The 10,894-nt window shown below is 37.9% G+C and overlaps 1 protein-coding gene across 1 annotated transcript; it reads right to left on the bottom strand.

Annotated features, from left to right (window-relative positions):
* Positions 1-895: 895 nt before the first annotated feature.
* On the bottom strand, positions 896-10,103 carry LOC114653712 (uncharacterized protein C9orf152-like). The gene is made up of 2 exons (XM_028804173.2): positions 9,796-10,103; positions 896-3,162 (listed from the first exon to the last, which is right to left on the bottom strand). The coding sequence occupies exons 1-2, from the start codon at positions 10,067-10,069 to the stop codon at positions 2,603-2,605; spliced, it is 834 nt and encodes a 277-aa protein (XP_028660006.1). The 5' UTR covers positions 10,070-10,103; the 3' UTR covers positions 896-2,602.
* Between the last annotated feature and the right edge of the window lie 791 nt (positions 10,104-10,894).

Genomic DNA, 10,894 nt, shown 5'->3' with positions numbered 1-10,894 from the left:
GTATGAAATTGTTGTTTCTGGTAGGCTAGGCACTTATTATTACTTTTTGGTTAGTACGTTAGAAAAATTATTGGTGTTTTGGTAAATTATGCACATTATACAACCCTTTTTTTATTATGAAAAGGTTAAGTAAGTGTTGCAGTGGGAGGTTCGGAACGCATTATGGGTATTTCCATTATTTCTTATGGGAAAAATAGTCTTGACTTACAACCAACTTGAGTTACAACCAGCCCTCGAGAACGAATTGAGTTCGTAAGTCAAGGGTCCACTGTATTTTGATTGGACCAATCCTAGTAACTACAAGCCAATTAACTTAACATATACCAGTAAGTTGATGGAAACAATGATTAAGCAAAAGGGGAACAGAAGAGATTGAGTTTCACTTATTAATATGCTAGATTTCTATGAAGAAGCATAAGAAAAAAAGCATTTGTAAAGGTAATGAATGAAACACTCCTGGAATATGGTAGTTCAAAACACTAGATGGATGCAAAATGCAACAGCTCTGTTGAGAGAAACCTTTTCCAAATTATGTGATGCTAACGTTGGTGTTTCTCAGGGATCAAAGTTTATGCCACTTCTCCTTGTAATTTTTATACATAATCTTAATAAAAATGTAACAGCCTGGTTAACTTTGCAGACTTTGCAGATGACGCTGAGCTAGTGGAATAGTTGATTCCCCAGAGCAGCAGAATCATTACAGTCAGGTCTGAATTGATAATGTTAACTAATGCAAATTAATATATGTAGGAGGTGTTATGGTATATTTGAATACATAATGAGTTGTCAGAAAAACAAAAGAACAATATGTGAGAAAAGAATCATAGTAAACTCACCACTGTACACATTTAAGTGGTGTATGGAAGCAATTAAGAAACCTAATACAGTATGATGTTACATTAAATAGCATGATATCTAGAAAATAAATCACACGAGTCTATTCTTAAACCATAGGACACACTAGAGAGGTCAAATCTGGAATATTATGTTTAGTTCTGGTTTACATTTTACAACAAAAAGATATACCAGCATCAAAAAGTGTCTAGAGGAATGAAGCTATACTGATTTTACGACTAAGGGAAACAAGCTACAATGAAATATTGATAGAATTAAAGGCTTTATATTGAAGCAGGAAGAATTTAAGAGAAGACATTAAAGAAATGTCCAAAATATTGAAGGGAATTAGGACAGTGTATTCTAGTTATTACCTCAAAATTCCCTCATCAACGAGTACAACTGGGCACAGATGGAAGCTGGTTAATGTGAAACTTCCCACAAGCTGTTAATGTTCTTCCTTGCATTTGGAACCATATACTTGTATATGTCGAATAAATGTATATATATGTCGACTAGTAAAATAGGTAGTAGTACTTTAGCAACCATCAAAACACAACTAGATGATATTTTGCAAATGTAGATTATCTGGGATTTGATGAGTTATGTTGTTTTGATCTCTTTTCATCAAAAAAAAATCTTATGTTCTTATATCATGATATATCAAATGCATGTTGAGATATTTTAAAATAGCTTCCTGGTCAATAAAAAAAATATCCTAAAAATGAAAGAACTACTAAAAACAGGCAGTCATTTTGACTTGTATATCTCATAGTACAATGGATTTCATTAGGTTATTTTGAAATGATTTTAAAATAGATATTGGTATCTGTATGCCATTGAAAAATATCTTAAAATGCATTTTGAGATTTCTTTGTTAATTTGGCTTGCCATAGGAAAGACATATCAAAGAAATAAAATGTATGATTTGCCTTCCCATTCTGAAAGTGGCCATTTAAGACTAATAAAGACTCAGGTGTGCAGTTCACAACAGAACAAAACATTTTCTCACTATCCAAATGATTTTGATTTGACACCTGATATATTAAGAATGCTAGATATTGAGTGTAGCCTATATTATACATCATTTAACATATTTTTTTTAGTACTTCTTATATCCACAGCTGAAATAATTGGAACTACAGTTCACCATGTTGGATGAAAGATGTAGCCACATTGTGTTATTTTTGAAAAGGGAACACGATACAGGAACCACACAGTACAATGGAGAACTGGCTTATACTACAGCAAGTTATATGGTTGTAATAATACTTTGAGAGTTGTGTTATAAAACAGTTATCAGACCTTGTCTGCCAGCATATATCACATTTTATTTTTTTTTTTTGTAGTTTAGAATAAATTTTAAAAGGAATCATCACATTTGCTAGAAATTACAGATTTCTCATGACTTTCTACAAAAGAAAAACATTACGAGTTTGTATTCTTATATCTCACAAGTTCATAATCATTAGCCACTATCCCTTGAGAAAAATCCAAAGAACCATGATTAGAGCTTCTCACTGGCTACTCCATCACCCCTGATTACCTTTCAATTTTCAGGGAATTCACAGGAGAAAAAAAACAAACAATACATTACTTGTTCTTGAAATTCACACTTAGATAACAGCATAAAGCATTGACTACCTATGAAATGTTGCCAACAATATCATTTTTTAATGCTTGAAAAAAAACATGACATGAAACCAGATGCTTCCTTCAGCTCATTCAAGACAGCATTCCTTTTATTCTTGGACAAAATGGCACATTTCTAATATGTCGCATACAGCCCAAGTCTTCTAGCTGCTTCAGATTTCTTAGGGCATTTTCTTTGTGGAAAAGGGTAGTAGCACAGTTTAGAAGAGGATGCTGGTGGCTTGTATGACACTATGCTTAGCTGTCTGCTAAGGGATCCTGAAGCAGAAAATTTCCTGGGCACAAATGTAACAAAATCACTTACAGGAAAATTCCCAGGGCTATCATGTCCATCTGATTTTCTTTCTCCATCAGTATCAGTGGTTTCATCCAACTGTTGCTTATCTGAGGTGGAAATCTCTCTGACTGAAGAAAGGTCTTTGTCAGCACTAGACTCTTGGTTAACTATGTCTCTCTCCACATTTGATAGGCTACTGACATCATACAACTTTTGACTTTTAGCTTGAGCCTTACGGTAAATGCCAAGGTGTGTGTGCCAGGATGTTTTGTAGTCCTGTGGATCCAGCTGAATCTCTTTCACTGGTATTTGATCGTCAAAAGCTTCAGGTTTCCTCACTTCATGGTTTACAGGTACCATACTAACAATGTAACTGTCCTTCAGCTGTGGACTGTTAGCTGTGAGGATGAAAGGAACAATGTTAGTCAACAGGAATACCTTTTTTTTTTTGATGAAACTGTGAAAAAATAAGGCATGTATATAAAAAATATGCGTGCATTTACTAGGTTATGAAAGGTTATGAACATATTGAAATAATGGCTACCAAAACTATAAATATAAAATGCAATTCATGCAAAACTAGACAAAGAGCCCGTTTCAACAACGTAAGATGAAACGGGCACGAGTGCAATACTAGTAAGTATAAGTACCACAAACCTGATATAGGTGTATTGAATGAATGCGTAATTAGGCCTTGTGCTGTAGTCGAAATCGCCCTTCAGGCCCCTAGAGCTTTAATCGAAGTCGCCTTTCTTTTTGAATTTTTGTGGCCATAAATCTGCCGCCTGCCGCAATGTCGGTCTCGTAAGGTTTTTCGGGCAGCTGCGCAGAAGGCGACTGCGCATTCGGCTTCGGACAGACGTGAGTGAGTGAGTGAGTAGACTGGCGAATTATATATAAGATAATTACATTCTTTGCACTTAACTTTTCATCTCCCTACTTTCAGGGTACCTTCAAACAACCATGAATAATCAATTTACTAGGTAGTTTTAAGATAGATCCTAGAGTTGATGTCTGCCTTCTCTTGTATTAAACATAATTTCTTCTGGCTCTTACAATGGAATGTACATCAAATTTGATCTCAGATTTAGTCGTTGATCTTTGATAGCCAGAATAAACTCCTGACAACACCAAAGTAAGCAGATAGTAGATTGGTACCTTTGTCTCTAACTATGGCACACCTGGAGCTGTATCATGTTTTTTTCATTTTTATCAGAAATGATAAAGAAATTTAAGATTCACACAAACAAGAGATGCTGTACTGTAGTCGTTATGAGAAACCAGAAATTCACTAGGGTCTAATGTACTTTACTACTTATTTTCTCTATATTTGTTGATTTAACTATGTTTACGTGATATAATAAAACCTTTGTCAATGCAATGGACAGTTAAAAAGTAAACATTTGAAAATGACACATTTGTTATAATCAAATTTAAAAATGAATAAATGGATGTTAGGTTAACATTGTAATTATCACATTTCAAATGGTAAATGTGTGTAAAATGTATATGTGCATTTTGAACCTTCAAATATTAGGCATATTTCAACATTTCTTTCATTCTTACAGTTTACATCATTGCAAGTCTTTTAACATTTCAGCATCTGTAAATAATCTTCCTACAAAAGTGCAATATTACAGATACTTTTTAAACTTTTTTTTGAAGAACAAACTACATAAGCCTGTAAAAAATTATTATACAGGAACAGCATATGAAAAAACGTATATTTATGTATTTAATTACATACTGTATACTGATAAAATCTGCAGGGGTACATGTTAACTTTCTGTTATGCTAATTAAAAAGAGTTGCATCCAATAATTCATTGTTGCTCAAAAACCTATGAGGAAACTGTGTTTTTAAGCAAGTAAAATTCCACAGGCATTAACATCTTTTTATTACAGGAAAAGATGGTCAACATAATAAACCAATGGAAAAAACATTCAGTCTTAGGCAAACAAGCAAGAAATAAAAATGGTACACTCATTGATGTTCTACCATTGTCGATCCCCTTGACCTTAAGATAAAACTAGAAATGGGTAGAAGCTCCATTGATTGGTAAATAAAGCCTAACATCTTGGTTATGACATGTCATTGTGAATAATCAAGCTTACTATTCCCAGTCTTATAAAATGTCAATTATAATACATTGTGGCGGACCCGGGATACGCCTTCGCTATATCTTCAGGGGGAGCAGCCATTGACTGTGCGATATCTCCCCCTGGATGCTAGATGGCTGCCCCCTGGGTTGGAGCAGTGCCTCGGTTTCCCACAGGACTCCATGGGAATTGGAGTCGGGTGGGGCTGCAGCGGGAACTCCTGAGCCTGTATGGGCTGTATATTCGCCACCCCTGGAAGTGTAGCCGGAACCACCTGGAGCACTTCCAGGTGGACTATAAAAGGGGCCAGCAGCCACCACTCAATGGCCAGAGTCGGGAGGAGGAGGATGAAGCTTGATGAAGGATTGGTGGAGGAGGAAGAAGAGTGTGGTGTGCTTTTGTGCACTTGGGACTGTGTTGTGCCTGTAGGGGTCACGGGGAAGACGTGCCCCACAGGTGAAGAAAAATAAAACTTTCTTTGGTATTTATACGTGCCTCCGGTGTGAGTCTGTGTTGGGATAGGCGCCTTTTTACAACATACAAAGCTTTACCATTCTCTAGGAACAATAAAAAATAGTTTGAATTAAAGACTGTTTAGGCACAAAACCTATGTAGAATGAGATAAGGCCAAATAATGTATACGAAAGAACAAAAATAAAAAAAAATCGAAACAGTAACATATCACAACAATGTTGGTCTGGTATGATTGAATGTGCTCTACAAAGTGCTGGCACCCATCTAGTGTTGGTTCCTGCCTTGTATGTAATACTGCTGGTTCACAGCAGTCCTAAATAGATTTACACAGGTTCAGGAAATAGACTGATAGATGCTATTTAATGATTACATCCATCCATCTATCCATTCCGCTACATCCTAACTACAGGGTCACGGGGGTCTGCTGGAGCCAATCCCAGCCAACACAGGGCGCAAGGCAGGAAACAAACCCTGGGTAGGACGCCAGCCCACCGTAGGGCGTGCGCACACCCATACACACACACTCACCAAGCACACACTAGGGACAATTTAAAGACATGCACCTAACCTGCATGTCTTTGGACCGTGGGAGGAAACCGGAGTTCCCGGAGGAAACCCATGCAGACACAAGGAGAACATGCAAACTCCATGTAGGGAGGACCCAGGAAGCGAACCCGGGTCTCCTAACTGCGAGGCAGCAGCGCTACCCACGGCGCCACCGTGCTGCCCTATGATTACATTGTTTCTCATTTTTAAATTATTATACTCAATGACAAAAAAGTAAATGTATTCAGAACCTGTGCTCTAATTTGCAATAAGGCCAACTTATAATATAGGTGACTAATGAGTAAAAAATGTCTCCGAAACCACAAAAAATAATAATTTTTTGGTTCATGTTTTGTTAATATGTGGTAAGACTCCTATGGTTGACAAAAACAGAGGAAAACTGCTGTGGTGTTTAACATATAGCTGAATGTACCTAAACTACATCCATCTAAGCATTCTGCAACTGCTTCTCTAAGACAGCAACACTCCATAAAGACTATGGAGTGAACCAGAAGGATGTAGATTTCACAAAAGAATTTCTACAAAAAGATGTACTCTGTCATAAAATGTCACTAGGCAGTCCCAATGCAAAAGGTCCTACTATGACATACTGTATTGTTGCATGCTCAGTGTGTTCCTGACAATCAGACAACATGTCTGTTATAAGTAACAGCACCCCATAAGTTCATATCCACCATTCTGATGGTATGCTACCTGAAACATGTTGTCCAGATTATGATATTGTCTGCATTATCTCCATGTATACAGAAGACCCAGGATGGTGGATGCTATGCTGACGATTACCTAATCCAATTTAATTCAAGACTACTTGAGCATGGAGCTTGTCCAGATAAATTATTTGATGCCAAATGATTAATTACGAGTGACACACCTTTGCGGATGATACAAAGACTTTATATAAGTGTTAATACAGCCTATCGCATGATCTGTTGTTTCAACAGGGGTATAGTTCCTCTGTATCTCCCAAACTGTTCCTGGTAATCAAAACCCTTTCAGTATTACTCCACTGTCTCATCCATAAAGCTATATTCTTAAAAATGTTGTGCTGAACCAACCAGCCACACTGAGCACAAGGCTGGAATCAGAAATGGACAGAGTGCATGTTTATTGCAGGTTTCACTTTGGCACACATCTGCACGGAATCTCTTTTCAGCCTACCCTGTGTGACTTTGAGGATGTGGGAGGAACACCAGAGCACCCACAGTGAAATTTATGTGACAAGGAAGAATGCACAGACTGTTCGCAGCCCACAACCAACACAGGTTTTGAATCCCAGACACTGGATTCATGAAGCAACACCATTGCACTACTGAGCTGCCATTAGACAGAAAATAATGAAAGACCTGCGGTGGGTTGGCACCCTGCCCAGGATTGGTTCCTGCCTTGTGCCCTGTGTTGGCTGGAATTGGCTCCAGCAGACCCCCGTGACCCTGTGTTCAGATTCAGCGGGTTGGAAAGTGGATGGATGGATAATGAAAGACAAAATGTTTTTTAATTGTCTTTTCACTAAGAATGAAAAGAACACCATAGTTATTTACTACATTTTCTGACAGAGACCTCGAGCTTTCATTTTTAGTTTTGCAGCTGCCTGCCTGTTTAAACTTCAAACATCTTCAAGACGTGAAAGCAGATGAATCATTTATGCAAATGTTTTGAACAAGTATTTTCCTGAGGTTTACACGAATGGCTTTCACAAACGCACAATAAGATCAGGGATAGTCCAATGTAAGGTGGACTGAGGGTGAGATCTGAGAAACTCATTATTAGACATTCTGATGCCATTTTTAACACAGGTGAAATTCCTAAAGACTGGAAACAAATATTATACTGTTGTATAAAACGGGTGATTGAGATGATCCAAATGCTGTAAGCCAGTAAGACTAACTAGCAGGTAAATTAATGGAACTAATTAGTAATGAAACGATCAAGCTGCAAATGTCAAGAACAGGTGTACTGGCAAATAGTTAGCATGGGTTTAGATGGGGAATGTTGTGTTTCACTAATATGAGGGAATTCTATCAGGAAGCAACAAAATCATAGAATAAGAGAGGCGCATAAGAGATTATTTATTTTGATTTTTAGATCTCATTTGATATGTTACCACATGAAAGATTAGTGATCAAATGAAAAGAAGTGAGAATACAAGGTGTGTTTAGTAGGTGAGCAGAAAATCTGCTCAGTTTCAGTAGGTAAAGCGTTATGATGAGGGGAAATTTTTCAGAATTAGGTAATATTAAAAGTGGTGTCCCTCAGTGCTAAGGCCACTGCTCTTTCATTTTTCTGCTGAATAATTCATTGGCTAAAAGTACTCAATGTTGGTGTGTCAGAGAGAGTGTGTGCAGCATTGTTCATAATAGCACTACAGTTTTGTTTTCATTCTCTCCTTCATTACTACCTCCAGGGTGTCGACAATACATCTCCTAACTGAACCTGCCTTTTTTATTAGCTTGTTGATTCCGTGGGCCTTTTTTTGAAGTGATGCCACCAACCCAGTACACCACAGTGTATGAAAATTGCACAGGCCATCACAGAGTTGTAAAAGATGTGAAGGATGTAACTTCCCACATTAAATGAACACAGTCTCCTCAGAAGAAAAGAATCTGATCTGCCCTTTCTTAAATAGTTCCTCTGTGTTACGAGACCAGTCCAGGATGTCATTGATATGGACCCCCATTTACTCTTAGCAATGCACCCCCCCAGTACATCTACTCCCTAAATAGTGTGCGGATGTAGGGGCTTTTTGATACACTGTAAGTCAATAATCAATTCCTTGGTTTTGCTGATGTTAACTTGCTGAACTATTCTCTGTGCACCAAAAAAATAACGTTTCCCACCTGACTACTCATCCACCGTATCGATACACACCTTAAGTATAGAATCATCAGAAAATTCCTGCAAGTGATGTGACCTAATGTTATATTGCCGTGTAATAATATTACGAAATGTAGTCCAAGTGTGTATTATTTTTATTTTTTTCCCCCAATGATTACTAAAAATGTCAATTTTGTAAACAAAGTGTGTCATTAATTATACTTGTGTGTTTATTAAAATTAGAGAGTATTTAAAATTTATTTACACTGTGCGATCATGCAAGGGTAAAAAATAAAGCAAAACGTTTGAACGTTCCTCAGGCGTTTTAAAAAGTTTTAGAAAAGCTACTGTAAGTACACAATGCAGGTTTATCATGAATTCTCAGTTCATGTTCAGAAGCTGTTAAACAAGAAGTCTATTTAAACAAATAGATCCGTATAATAGAAGCATAAATTAGGCTCCTGTTTAAGGTGTTTGAAATGGTGCAGCGGCCACAGGGTGCTCTGAAGAAAGGAGCGGTGCAGCTCAGGGCACTAAAAACATTTCCAACAATCGCTACTTAATCTTTTGGAGTTCACTGACCCACTGTGTAAAGAAACCTTTATCTACGGAGCGTGATGTTTACAGTTGTTTTGTTAAAGTGGCGGACTTTAAGGACAGTCCATAAACATTCAATCATAATTCAAGGTGCCCAGAAAATGCTGATTTATACATTTATGTCAACATAATCATACAATACGTTTAACTATTCGCAGCCTTCACTGGATACTTGTTACAGTGGTGCCTCCCAAATGAATTATGAGCTACTAAATAGGAGAGAAAAAAAAAACAGAAGAATAATTTCCACACGAAATGTTCCTACCGCACACTAACAAACGCGCTATCTATCCGTAAAATGGTGAAACTTTACTTTATTATTTTCTTTATAAAGTAAACCTTAACAACTTGACTTACTGACACGGCAGATATGAAAGAAATCATAGCACACATACATCGTTGTCTCTGCTGCAAAAAGTTAGCATAAGGTGCGAAACAAGTCCAAAAGTTCCCAACGCCAAGAAACTCCAAGTGCCAGTTTACCTGTCTGCCGGAGGACGACGAGCGTACGTCGGCGCTGACTTTCTGTGGCACCCAGGTACTGCGCTCGCAGCGCTGGCACATCCATGTCGCTTCCGCGCTCCTTTCGTCTGCTACTTTGCAATCGAGAGCTCCAGTCGCGATCGTTGACGCTAGTGAGTGGACGCGCCTCTCCTTTAGGCGTGCTTTGCCAGGGGCACGTGAGTGCCACGCAGCAGCAGTAGCGACAGATGGGCAGCGTGACGGTCTCATCGGTGTGCAGCGGGTTCGATGTCATCGCGGCGTTGTCGAGGTGCTGCGTATGAATGCCCTCTGCAGCCGAAAAGTAGCCTACAACAGTAGGATTGGCCCTTTCGGACACAAAAAAGGGTTATTGTGGTGAATGCATGAATTGGTTACTTAAGAACTGTTGTTTGTTTTTCGAAGTGAACCCTTTTAAAAGAAAAAAGGATAGGATTTGAAATAAGCCCTGTAAAAGTAACTGATTAGAGGGTAAATATTGAATTTAGAAAGGACCAAATGCCTAAGATTGAGCGTCGTGCACATCAAAATATGATTCTTGGGGTATGTTGCTACTTATATTACTGAGCTAACTTAAATGGACTTCACACAGTTTTTAAGGTTTTACGTAATTATTTTCAATACAACTGACTCAAATTTCTTAGGTGTATAAGAAGTACAACATTAGGAAGTATAATTTGCGTACAAACAATATGAATAAATTCATCCATCCATTATCCAACCCACTATATCCTAGCACAGGGTCATGGGGATCTGCTGGAGCCAATCCCAGCCAACACAGGGCACACACACCAAACACACTGCATTGCTTTAATTAATAGCGGCGTTTACAAAAATAATTTTTAGGTCATTGTCTTTACCCAATTATCTTAGGTTGACTTTACTCAGAATGAATATGTTTTTAAGAGTTAAAAGGTGATTTTTTAAGTAAATTTTATTATTACGCAGTTACTTAAGTTAGGTGGAGTGGTGGCTCTGAGGGTAGGGATCTGTACTGGCAATTAGAAGGTTGCCAGTTCGAATCCCATAAAAAAATGCCAAAAAGGGGACTCCGCTTTGTTGTGCCCTTGAGCGAGGCCCA

Source organism: Erpetoichthys calabaricus, chromosome 6, assembly GCF_900747795.2.
Source record: "Erpetoichthys calabaricus chromosome 6, fErpCal1.3, whole genome shotgun sequence".
NCBI classification, from domain to species: domain Eukaryota; kingdom Metazoa; phylum Chordata; class Cladistia; order Polypteriformes; family Polypteridae; genus Erpetoichthys; species Erpetoichthys calabaricus.
This window is presented reverse-complemented; position numbering and strand designations above follow the sequence as displayed.

Coding starts and splice junctions, on each gene's coding strand:
- LOC114653712 (XM_028804173.2), bottom strand. CDS start 10,069: ATGACATCGAACCCGCTGCACACCGATGAGACCGTCACGCTGCCCATC. Junction 3,163..9,795: donor CGTCGTCCTCCGGCAGACAG/GTAAACTGGCAC, acceptor TCATCCTCACAG/CTAACAGTCCACAGCTGAAG.